General features: G+C 51.6%; 1 protein-coding gene across 1 annotated transcript; it reads right to left on the reverse strand.

Moving 5' to 3' along the window:
• Positions 1–11,310: 11,310 nt before the first annotated feature.
• On the reverse strand, positions 11,311–12,833 carry POU3F1 (POU class 3 homeobox 1). The gene has a single exon (XM_041417567.1). It carries the CDS (start codon positions 12,818–12,820, stop codon positions 11,705–11,707), a length of 1,116 nt encoding a protein of 371 aa, XP_041273501.1. The 5' UTR covers positions 12,821–12,833; the 3' UTR covers positions 11,311–11,704.
• Positions 12,834–12,883: the final 50 nt, after the last annotated feature.

A 12,883-nucleotide genomic window follows, 5' to 3' on the forward strand; every position in this document is an offset into this window, starting at 1 on the left:
GGTTCCCCATGCAGGTTTGGCACCTGGGGAACAGGAGAGGAAGAGTTTCCTCAGAGTGATGCAGCCCCTGCTTGAGGGCACAGTGTGAAGGACACGGGGAGCAGGAGCCCAGAGCAGCCCCTCACAGGGGGGCTCAGCAGTGCCAGCCCTCCAGCAGCACTGCAGGATGCTCCCACAAGCATCCCTGTGGCTCAGGCAGGGCCTGGACAGATCTTGTCCCTCTGCCCAGCAGCGCAGGCAGATCCTTCTGCCCACATTTTATCACAGATCCTTCTGCCCACACTTTACCTGCACTAAATGCAGGTCCTGGGTACCCAGAAGCAGCACCAGGCTCAGCAGGGAGCAGGTCACAGCAAAGAGGCTCAGGAGAGAGGGGCCAGCCCCTGCCCTGGGTCTCCTCAGTGCAGCCACTACTCCCAGATGGTTTTCCTTAGGGGAAGGGTGATGTTTCTGCAGAAAGACAAGCCTTCCCCTGTGGTCCTTGTGCTGGTGCTGGCAGGAGCCACGTTTGGAGCAATACATCATCAGTGGAAGGTATCTAATGATGTATTGCCCTAATACATCACCATAGCAACAGCACTCTAATGATGTATTATTCTAATGTGCTACCCAAGTGCCCATTCCTCTGGATGATGTATGGCTGGGGTGGCTGTGCTCTGCCAAGCCCCCATGCAGCAAAGCTCTCCTGGCTGCCAGGCACCTCCAGCAGTGCTGCCTGCCACTGCATGGGATGCACCACTGGCTGTTTGCTCCCACCTGTGTGGGCAGAGGTGCTACCTTGCCACCCAGGGCTGGGGGAGCTCCCAAATTTGGTGCCCATCGCAGTTCTTGGGCAACTACCACGACTGTTGTCCCTTTCCTCCCCTCTCCTTCCCACAGCCAAGCCACAGTGTCACTTGTGGAGCTCTGAAAGACAATTTTAAAAGCATTCCTTCCCTGGCATTTGGAAAATCCAGAAGGGGAAGTGACAGGCTGGTTTGTGCATTTCTCCAGCCCCTTCCAAGGTATTAAGGCCACACAGTGCCCTGGGTTTGATCATTAACAATGAAAATACCAGCTGGAATTCTCCTGCTGCCTGTGACAGGGACAGCATTGTTTCCAATTCACACTATCTTTTTGACCATTCAAATGCCATCAATTCAGTCACCCCAATGCGTAGGACAGTTATCTGAAATGTTTTCCCAAACAGCTTAGTGACTATAGAGCAACAATTCATGGCATTGCTTGGGGACATCTGTGCAAAGCAACGCTAAGTAAAGAGCTGGTGGCCAGCTGAATGCTCCCTGTGTGGACTTCAGATTCCTGAGAGGAGCAGGGAAGCTGGCAGACAGAGAGACTGAATGAATGGCAGGAGAAATCATTTCATCTATGCAAATCCATGCCAAGCTCCCAGCGCAGCTGCTGTCAGTGGGGAGCTCTGCCCCTCTGCACTGACAGGGAAGAAGATTTTATTGAGCACTGAGGTGCTCTCTCTGCCAGACCAGCAGCAGGGACTGCAGCCTCTGGTGTCCCCCACAGCCACCAGGTGAATCCTCCACAGCAGGAACAGGGCCCAGAGCAGGTTCTGGGGGATGTCCCTCTGCTCTGAGATTCCCAGACCCTAGAAACCCCTAGAAAGTGGAAGCTAAAGGCACCCATGGCTTATTCCTTCATGGAGGAGCAGCAGCACTGCCTGTGTCAACACAAGTCCTGGCACAGGCTGCCCAGGGCAGCAGAGTGTGGCAACCCAGGGCACCAGGAATATTTCTCTGTCTGCTCTGGGGTGCCCTGACCCCCAGGGGAGCACTGACTTTGACCCTCATTAATGGAGAAAGTTTCCTGGACTTCAAGATAAACTACAACCCACAAAAGTATGAAATAGATTACAGAGAGTAGTGTAGGTGTGTCACTTGGGTGAGAAATTTAGGTTTTGGGATTTTTAGTGTGTTTTGGATGGAAGCAAGACGGTGGGCACAGGGTGTTGTCCTGGGTTTCTTCTTCATGCTTCTTCTTCCTTCTTCATGCTTCTTCTTCCTCCTTCTTCTTCATGGGTCTGGGTGGCATTTTGTAACTGGGCAGAAAAGTCCACACTGCAGCTCTTTGGGATCAGTTATTGGGTTAAAAGGGAAAATAATCTAGGTGTCAGTTCTTAATTGGATAGTTTAGCTTTAAAAGACCTTGTAACAAGAGGTTGTTGGCCATTTTGTGCCTTCTGATAAAAAGCTGCTGAACTCACAGTAGTGAGACTGTTTTCCTGATAATAAATAATAAACACCTGAGTCCAAACATGAACTGAGGTGCCTTCAATCCAGACCCAGAGAAACCCACAACTGGGACCCCCCCAGCAGAGGAGTCAGTGCCCTGCAGGCTGTGGGGGCAATGCAGCTCTGCTGGCTCACGTTCTCCCACCGCATCCCTGTCACTGGGGCCAGCAGTGACAGACACACCTGGGGAATGCAGGTCACAGAGCCACCACCATTACTTGGAACCATTATTTGGAATTTTCACTCAGATTTTCAATTGGGGGTTGAAGGGGGCTGGATCGAGGCTGGTGTTCCCAACACTGGGGAGTTCACCATGAGGCTGAGGGAACCTAAACCAGGACAGGGATCCCCTGGCACAGCTCAGAACCCCAGTCTGGCCAGAGCAGAGCTTGAGATGTCAAGCCTGCTGTGTCAGACCTGCCTCAGCTGTACCTGTGAGGGTGGGTGCAGAGGGATGCAAGAGGCCTCCCCTCCCTGGGCTGCCTTTGCAAGGCTGCACCTGGGCAGATTCCAATCCTCTCTCAACGTTTCAGCAGTGACAAATTAAAGGATTTCAGCAGGGAAAAAAAAAAAAAAAGTGAAACAGAGTGGCCAAAAAAGGAATGATTGTATTATCAATAATGTTTCCAGTGGCTGATGGATGAGGACGCCCAAATGATTTTTAAGATTTCAGTAGAAACCCCCCAAATGGCAGCACGCGGGCAAAATGTTTATTAAGCCAGGTTCTCCTGAGAAAATCCTCCAGGGATGTGCACAGCCATGCCAGGCGTGGGCCAAATGTGTGCTCAGCATCATGCAGCCCATCTAACAGCAGATGGGACAGGATCTTCTCCTTGTTCCTGCAGAGACAGGAGAGATCCTGAGGGATGGACAGACAGACACACTGCTCCATGGGACCCCACTGCCCTTTTCCTTCCCAGGGCTCAGTGCAAATGCTCCCTAAACAGCTCTGCAAACAGCCAGCTTTGTGAAATCTGCCTTAAAAGCCCTCTGCTTTCACTAATATCAAGAGTAGGGAACATCAAGGAAAAAAAATCACCTCCTAATTCCTTGGGGGACTGAATTTGCAGAACAGGCATCCTGTCTTAAAGATAAATATCCCCCTCAAAAGGCAGGCACAGCCCTTGCCCTGTGTGTGGCAGGACATTCAGCTGATGGTTTTGTGATGCCACATATCCAGCACAGCCTTGGCAATGCTCTTGTGCTGGAAACATATTAAACAACACTGTCATGTATTGAAAACTGGCAAATCTCCAGGCTGGGGTTTCAAGGGATAATTTGTATATTGAATGTTAATGAATATTATTGTTATTATCTTGCAAGGCTGTGCTGACTTCACTCTGTTGCCCATTGCACATCTTGATTTTTACTTTTTTTCACCCCTGTAACAGCATAGGCAATTCCAGCACAGCCAGTTGAAGACACGTGGGAAAAGGTGATTCTTTCTGTGCCCATGTCACTGCCTCCCCAAACACTTGCTGACACAGGATTGCTGTTTTGAGCCCTCTCTGTCCTTCTCCCTGCAAACTGACCCAGCCTCAGCAGTGCTGCCCCAGCCACGCCACGTGGAGGTTAGGAGCAGGCACCCAGAGCATCCTCAGCAGCACAAATCTTCTTTTTATCTCCATGGGGAAAGAGGGGTGGAGGGGAAATACTGTCACTTCTTCAGCTCTGTGCTGCCCTGAGAGCTGTGATGTGGCTTTGCTGGGCAGAACATCAGAGCAGCAGCTCACCTGCAGCAGGTGCTGCAGTGCAGGATGCTCCCCTGCAGCTCCCCAGGGGCAGCTGGCCCAGGGGCACTCACAGCCCGCTGCAGCCCACCGTGATTTATGTGGCACTTGTGCAATTGATGTGCTTTGTGCCTGGGGACAGTTAAATGGTAGCTCTGTCATTAGTTTAAGCAGAGGTTAAAGGTGATCAATAACAAGGGTTTCACGCCCAATTGATCACCCCTTTCTATTTATTTCTGCCTTTTGCTTTCCATTCCACGGTGCTTTTAGAAATAGTAATTAAAGACATAACAAGTGTTCCAGTAGGCAGAATATCAAACACTGCAGATATTGATTCAATTCTCTCCCTTTTAACGACGTTGACCTGTGCCTGTCCCCAGCACCAGCAAGGCTGGGGGCTGAGAGCCCTGCTGGGCAGAGCCAGCCCTGGCCTGGGCAGAAGGTGGAGGGAGAGCAGCACAGGGCTCTGGGACAGGCAGCTTTTGGTGTCCAAGTCACCCTCTGAGCATCAGTGCTTGGCCCATCCTGCGAGCCTTTGGTGTGACTGAGAGGCACTAATACACAGTGAGCTCCAGGGAATCAAAATCACAGGACAGATTAAAAAAAAAAAAAATCAAAATCAAACAAACAAACAAACAAAAAAAACCAAAAAAACCCACCCAACAAAAAAAAAAACCCACAACACCCAAAAAACCCAACCAACCAAACAAAAAAAAAACCCCACCAAAACCACAAACAAAACAAACAAAAAACCCAAAAAGAAACCCCAACCAAAAACATCAAACAAACCCAAAAAAGTACAGTAAAATGTAAAGATGTCCATTTGCCCATGGGCTCTCTCATACCTTCTGCTGATCCCTGACTGCAGAGCTGGCAGTTCCATGGAGCATCCAGCTCTTGTGCATATATGTGATATTTGCAAGAAGGTTTTTGTGCACTTGTTCACTGATTTACTTTGAAGGACACAGCTGATTGGGGTGCAGCTCCTGTGAGCCATCCACCCTCCCTAAACATGCTGCCAGAAACATTTTGCAGGAAATCCTGCTCTGTGGTAACTGCTGAGAGTTTTGGCCCTGGAGAATCTGGTCCAGCAAGGGGAGCACTGGGGGAGCACAGGGGGAGCAGGATGTGAGGTTTTGAGGTGGTCTTCACCCCTTTGCTCCCAAATGCTTTGACACCCATGCCATGGAATGGGAAAAAACATCCTGAGAGTGTCCTGAGCACTGAGCATTCTCACGCTCCTGGCACTTCCAGCCCTGCCGAGGACAGGGAGGCACAGGGGACACGGAGCTCAGTGCTGAGGAAGAGAAATTCCGAGCTGCACCTGGCAGGGGTGAGGGCAGGGGACAATGTCCGACACCGCGGCACGTCACTGCTCCTGCAGACAGCTCTGCCACACGCATGCCACAGGCCATAAAAATAACATAGATAAAAATATAACAATTGTACAGAAATAACCCCGTGCTGCTGCTGCTGCGAGCCGGGGCTGCGCTGCCGGCTGGGGCTGGATCCAGCGGCGGGGGGGATCCCTTCCACAGCGCTTTTCCCAGCACAAACAGCCCGTCCTGCCCTCCACAGCCCGGGCAGCAGGGCCAGGGCTTTTCCCAGCACAAACAGCCCGTCCTGCCCTCCACAGCCCGGGCAGCAGGGCCAGGAGCGCTTGCTGGCACACCAGGAGCACAGGCACGGCAGCGGGACGGGGAGCAGGGCAGCGGGGCTCGGTCCCTGCCGCGCTCCGGGATGCTCTTCCCGCAGAGGGGATGAGATTCCCTCTGCATCTCAGCTGCTGCGGCTCTTCCTGCTGAGCTGGCCCAGCAATCCGGGTAAATTAACCCTTGTGACTTTATGTCATGGTTTATGGTATCACTTCGTGAGAAGTAAACACTGGGGAAAAAATAAATCCTAAACATTTCTGATGGTTCTTAGGAAAATGAATGGGGGATGTGGGAGTAAAACCCAGGAGCTCTGACAGCATTTTAGAGCAAAGGCTGTGATGTAGCAGATCTCATCATCACCCTCGTGTACAACTCCCTCATTGCCTGTCCTTCTGTTGGTTTGCCTGCAACCAGGTTAATCTTAAACATGACTGAAGAAACATCTCCAATTTAAAACTAGTTATTTATTTAAAACATCTCCAAACATAAAGACATCTAATGCAACAGCCTGACTCTTTACTCTGCAAATCACTGCAAAAGATGCAAATGTGTAAATTCATTTCCTAGAGTTCTGTCTGGCTACAGATTTATGATCCAGCATAATCTCAGTTGTATAGCCTTTAGTGTGACTGAGAGGCACTAATACACAGTGAGCTCCAGGGAATCAAAATCACAGGACAGATTTTCTTTAAAAAAAAAAGAAAAAGAAAAAGAAAGAAACAAACAAACAAAAAAAAAACCCTCCAAACCAAACAAACCCAAAAAAAGTAGAGTAAAATGTAAGATGTCCATTTGCCCATGGGCTGTCTCATACCTTCTGCTGATCCCTGACTGCAGAGCTGGCATTTCCCTGGAGCATCCAGCACCTCTCGTGCATATATGTGATATTTGCAAGAAGGTTTTTGTGCACTCTTTCACTGATTTGCTTTGAAGGACACAGCTGATTGGGGTGCAGCTCCTGAGACAGAGCTGAGCAGCTTCAGTGAGCCATCCACCTTCCCTAAACATGCTGCCAGCTTGGAAACATTCTGTAGGAAATCCTGCTCTGTGGCTGTGGTAACTGCTGAGAGTTTTGGCCCTAGAGAATCTGGTCCAGTGATGGAAAGAGATCTCCCTGTGGAGCTGGGAAAAGCCAAATTCCACAAGGAAACAGGTTCTGGATGCTCCTGGTGCTGCACAAACACCTTGATCAGGCAGAATGCTCCAGAATAAAGGTTAGAAAAAGGAAAATAAAGTAACACCTTTAAAGTTTGGCATGAATGGAAAGCATTCTTTGCTGCAGCCAGTGCTCTCAGCAGCATGTGAACCAGGGAAACAATGTAAAACCTTTACAAGAAGTAACGCTCAATTTGCCCAACACCAAAAATAATGTGATATCAGGGACTATGAAATATTCATGAGGTCTGATCTAACATGCACATTTGATGGTGTGTGCAGCATCACACGCTTTAACCCAGCCTTTGCAGTCTGGTCATCCCCACGCACGGCACAGACACGGGGTCGTGTCAGCTCAGACTGGAACTGGGGAACTTCTGCGGGCAGAGCTTCCTCCAAGGACACCTGAGGAAGTGCAGCTGGCCACATCCCTGCTGCTGGGCACACCTACTCGCAGCAAATCACAAGTGGGAGCAAAGCTGAACGCCCATAAATCAGCTTGGCACAGCGCGGTGGTGGCTCCCATCAGAGACTTTAACGAGCTCCTTCTCCGTGTGTTTCCTACACAGGCACACACATGATGCTGCTGCTCAGAGTCCACATTGTACTCGCTGCTGGAAGCCTGCAGAAAACCTTTGGAGCTGCCCATTTCAGGAAGGTACATTGGCCTTGGTCCCCCTGAGCAGCAATATTAAACTTAGCGAGGACACTGCCATCAATGGACATTTAGCATTTTAAAACAACCCCAGCTTGCTCCTGCCCCTGCTGGGGCTGATCTGCTGCAGAGGAAAGGAGGACAGCAGGCACTGGCAGCAGGCAGAGCCCCCATGAGTGCTTTTCCCCAGCCCATGGCAAGGGCAAGCACCAGCTCCGAGTCACCAGCCAGGATGGGCCCATTTCAAACAGCCCAGCTGTAAGAAAAACACAAGGCAGCTAAGGAGAAGTCATTCCAGAGTTGTGGAGTTCTGCCCTGGGGCAGGACCCAAATCTGCTTCCAGTACCTGTGAGGTGACAACTCTGAGCTGTCCTCGGGCTGATCCAGCTCCAAACAACCAGCGGTAGAGTTAGCATAAAATTAAAATATATGCAAACAACATTAGCACAGAATTACAAGATTTGTTTAACCCGATGGTGCTGAAATCTCTCCTTCTAGGGGAGAGAGTGAGCAGGAGTGGGCAAAATTGGGAACAAGACTCTGGTGTTAATATCGATGCTCCAAATTTTCATGTGATAAGATTATAGTGTTTCAGCTGCTGCCTTAGCTCATTAGGGGCCAGTTGCACCACAGCACTGTGCTGGGATCAGGCACAGCTCTGGCTGGGCAGCCCTCAGAAGAGACCAGATTCAGTGGAAAGCATAAGATGAACATGGCATTACTAATTACAAGTGACTGTGCCTCGCCAGGCAAACTGCTGTGCTGTAGTCACTTGTGCAGTTGTTATACAGAAAGCATTCCCTGCTCTTGCAAGTGGCAGCAGTAATACTGTAAGACAAGAAAGCTGGAAGAAATTGGATACTGGAATACTACAACCTTGTCCTAAGCATGCATGAAAGCTGATAGGCAACTGTCCACCTTTTTACAAGGAAAAGGGAAAAAGTGATACCCTGCTGAATATTGTCTGCCTAACAGAAAACTGGAATGCCCTAAAATTACCAATAACCAGCATATAAGATGACAGCATGTGGGAAGCACAGCTGCCCTCCCATGTCCCTGGAGCTCACAGACAGGCTCTCTGCCCAGGCAAGGGTGGCACAGCACAGCTCACACCTTTCTGTGAGCCTGGGAAGGGCTGAGCCCACACCAGGGCTGCACTCGCCTGGTACCAACTTCCCCAGCTGGCCAAAGACCCCTTGGTCACCTCCTCAGCAGTCTGAGAGGTAAACCCTGGGTCAGCAGCCCCTCTGGACTGTGGGCAAGGCAAGCAGATCACCCCAGCCCCTGGTGATGGATGGCACCTGCCCCAAGCACAGCCTGGTGCCACCACGGGACTCAGCAGAGCCTGAATGTCTGAAGGGCATCTGCCCAGCAGCAGAGTGCTGCTGGGTTAGAGCAAGGATTTCCCATCAGCCAGACCTAAACCCTTCTCTAAACTGCACTGGCAGTGCCTCTGTTCCTTATCTACACTTCCTACTTTGTATGTTTACTATTTACTTTGTTAAATAAGTATTTGTACACCTGCTTTTCTTTAGTGTACCAACACCACAGTCCTACTCTTCTTGCTTTACTACTGATGTAGTAGTATGAGGTCATGTTTCACCTTAGTGAGAAACAACCACCAAAAAAAAAAAAAAAGTCTTCCTCCAGTAATTGCCATTTAATCCCTGACCAGGAAAACTAACAAGTTATTCTAAGATAGGCAAACCTTTGGGGCATCTGATTTTTAGAACAGCTGAGCACTGCGGCACTGCAGGAAGGAGATCTACAAAGAGTATTTTATTTTTATTTTTGCTGCTCAACAGCACGAGAGAGCTAATGCAGCAGGGCTGCCAGTGCCTTATACAATGTGACACACCGAACAACCCAAGGGTGCTCATCCTCCCCAGCACTCACTGCACATCTCATCCCTTAGCAGAACACAATGTGAAAACTGACCCTGCCCTTCTGAGTATCAATACAAATCCTGCTTGCCATCCAGGTTAGTTCAGAATGAAGAGGTTACTGAAATGTCTCCTGCTATAGAAAATCAGCACAATTAAACATTCAATGCAAACGAGTTTGTTTTCTTTAAGAAACAAGCAAATAAAATAAAAGAAAACCCTCTTTTGTTCAGTTTTGTTTCTTCTTCCCTTAAAGCCTGGCTGCCACACAGAAATTCTTAAGCAAAGGCTGCAATTACAGCATGACAAAACACTAAAAACAATGGTGCATGTGTGGAGAACACACAAGGTAACAGCTAAGGACAGATTCTCAGAGATGGAAATTAATTTAAATGCTGTCATGATAGATTGACTCAAACCCTTAAATCATCCTCCTCTACTTTTTTACTGGAGTGTATCACCTAAACTACTACATCTGCACAGCTACGTAGAAATTAGTAAATATTCAGTAAAAACAGCAAAACTTTTTGAATTCAGGATCTCTACCACAGCCCTACCATTCTCTGCTCTTGTATGAAAACCAATCTTATTACAAAAAAGGAAGCTAAGCCTGTAGCAAAAGCTGACAGAACACACACTGCACACTAAGCCCTTTAAGTGAGATTTTGTATTATGCTCTGCATGCCAAGGGAAGTTATGAATACCCTAACCCACAGCATGCACTAACTGGTTTGTATCACAAAGTGAACCATTTCTTTACAGGGTATTTGATGAAATAACTGCTCAAAGTGACTTTATTTTAAAATCTCAAAAATCAGTTTACTAGAATTTTGAATGAGAACTTGATAGTCTTGTATTAGCTGATGTAGAATAGCTACATTATAAGAAACATTGAAAATGCACTAAATTATAACATTATCAATGGCAAATGTGACATTGCTCAGACAAATAATAGACACCCCCACCAAAGGCACAAAATGCAACAAAATCAAACTGAAAAGAAGACAAGAATTTTCAAGTATAAATTTTCAAGAGTAAGTTACATTTGGTATGTTAGAAATTTTTATATATATTAAAAAGAATTATACATAAACTGCAATGCACAATGCAGCGCTTCCACTAGAAAAACCCTTTTAAAGCTTCTGTTTTCACAGCACGTAATTTGTACTGAATAAAGTGGGGAAACCATCCAGTGCCAGATGTCTGAGAACATCAGTAAATTCTCAGCCAACTAACAAGAAAGAATTTGGTCCTTTGCTACCAGATTTCGATCAAGTATTTAATCAGTGCAAGAGCTCTGTATGGGAACATATTTCAAAAGTTCTCCCAACACACAAAACACCGCAGGAATCCAAGGACCTGCAAAGGCAAACAATCCTCACATGCGACTTTTCTCGGTGCTGCAAGAGAAGGTTTAAAGCAGAGATGCAGGATCATTCTTCCAAGAACTGATAACGCAGAAACTGTATTTTCAGCCTTTCTCGGCATAACCACCAAATATTCGGGAATGAAACCACGACAAGGAAAGCTGGTGACCTCAGAAAAAGCGAGAGCGTGGTTTGAGCAGAAGGAATCTACTGGGCAGCACCAGCGTGCGTGGATTACCCCTGCGACAGGCGGGAGGAAAGTTCCGTGCGGGCTGTTTTCCGTCCACACGCTCGGATCAGGAAAACCCTGCGGGAAGGCGCGGGGAGCACGGCAGCGCACAAAGCGCACCCGCGCAGGGGAGCGGCTCGCCCGAAGCGCGACAGCGGGCGGGCAAACCCCGCCGGGCACCGCGGCTGCGAACCGCAGGGCACCGCCGACACCGGGAACGGGGCTCCCCGGCGGCCACCGGCACCGGCACCTCGGCCAAGGCAGCGCCGCCGCCACCGGCCCCGACCGCAGCGCTGAGCCTGCAAAGACGACACGAGACCGGTTCCTGGGTAAATGGTTTATGTAAGTAATAAAATATTTACTATAACATAAATAGAAACGTACCCTCGCAGTCTACATTGGTTTTGCAATAAGAGATACAAACAAAAACCGAACCCCCGGGGAATGGACCGGACCGAACCCACCAACGGGAGGGTGCGAGCTCCGCGCACGGTTAGAAATAAATAGAGACGGGCCGGGAAATGGTTTCGAAGCGTCCCCCCGGGCGGGCCGGGCCGGGCAGAGCGGGAGGGGCCGAGCCGGGGGCGCCGCCGCCTCCCGGCCGCGCGAGGAAGGGAATAAATTAGAGATCGCAAACCTTTGGCTACTGCTGCGGCGGCCGCTGCGGCTCCGGCGGGCGAATAAATAGAGCGCGGGGCGCGGAGCGGGCGGCCGGGCCAGTCTGAGAATAAATTAAAACGCGTCCCCCGCTGCCCGCGCCGCCGTCGGGGCCGCGGGGACCGGGCAGTCACTGCACGGCGCCGGGCAGCGCGTGGTGCAGCGGCGAAGTGTCCGCCTGTGCGTAAACGTCCTCCATGGGGGGATGCGGGACCCCGGCCGGCGTCATCCGCTTCTCCTTCTGCCGCCGGTTGCAGAACCAGACCCGCACCACCTCTTTCTCCAGCTGCAGGGAGTCCGCCAGGGAGGTGATCTCGTGCGCCGAGGGCTTGGGGCACTTGAGGAAGTGGTTCTCCAGGGCGCCCTTGACGCCCACCTCGATGGACGTGCGCTTCTTGCGCTTCCGGCCCTGCGCCGCAATCTTGTCCAGGTTGGTGGGGCTGCCCGTGCTGGAGTCCGTCTCCTCCAGCCACTTGTTGAGCAGCGGCTTCAGCTTGCACATGTTCTTGAAGCTCAGCTGCAGCGCCTCGAACCGGCAGATGGTGGTCTGCGAGAAGACGTTCCCGTACAGGGTGCCCAGCGCCAGCCCCACATCGGCCTGCGTGAAGCCCAGCTTGATCCGCCGCTGCTTGAACTGCTTGGCGAACTGCTCCAGGTCGTCGGAGCTGGGCGCGTCCTCGTCCGACGGCTCGGGCGGCCCCAGCGGCGGCGGCGATGCCGCCAGCTCGTGGCCGCCCGCCTCCTCGGCGCCCAGCGGGTCGCGCAGCCCGTGGTGCAGCGCCGGCGCCGGCGGGCCCAGCATCCCGTTGAGGCCCGCGTAGGGCTGCGCGTAGAGCAGCGGCTGCCCCGACGGCGGGGACATGGGCGGCAGGTGGTGCGCGCCGCCCTGCGCCCAGCCGCCCGCCGCGCCGCCCGCCGCCGGCTGGTGCACCAGGTGCGGGCGGTGGTGGAAGGCGGCGGCGGACAGCTCTTCGCGGGGTCCCGGCGGGCCGCCCTTGGCGTGCTCGGCGGGCGGAAGGTGCGCGCCCCCGCCGCCCCCACCGCTGCCCCAGTCCGTGCCGGCGCTGGGCAGCCACTGGTGGTGCGCCAGCCCGACGGCGTGCCCGGCGGCGGGGGCCAGTCCCTGCAGGTACTCGTGGTGCATCATCTTCTGCACCTCGCGGTACGTGGTGCCCTGGTGCAGCCGGTCGCCGTCGGGGTGCATGAGCGCGGCGGAGCGCGGCAGGTACTGCGCGGCGGCGGCCATCGCGTGTGCGCCGCGCCGCCCGCGCCGCGCTTTAGAGCCGCGCGCCGGGGCGCGGGGCCGCCG

This window comes from Onychostruthus taczanowskii, unplaced genomic scaffold, assembly GCF_017590055.1.
Source record: "Onychostruthus taczanowskii isolate IOZ18803 unplaced genomic scaffold, ASM1759005v1 scaffold56, whole genome shotgun sequence".
Taxonomy (NCBI): domain Eukaryota; kingdom Metazoa; phylum Chordata; class Aves; order Passeriformes; family Passeridae; genus Onychostruthus; species Onychostruthus taczanowskii.

Coding starts and splice junctions, on each gene's coding strand:
- POU3F1 (XM_041417567.1), bottom strand. CDS start 12,820: ATGGCCGCCGCCGCGCAGTACCTGCCGCGCTCCGCCGCGCTCATGCAC.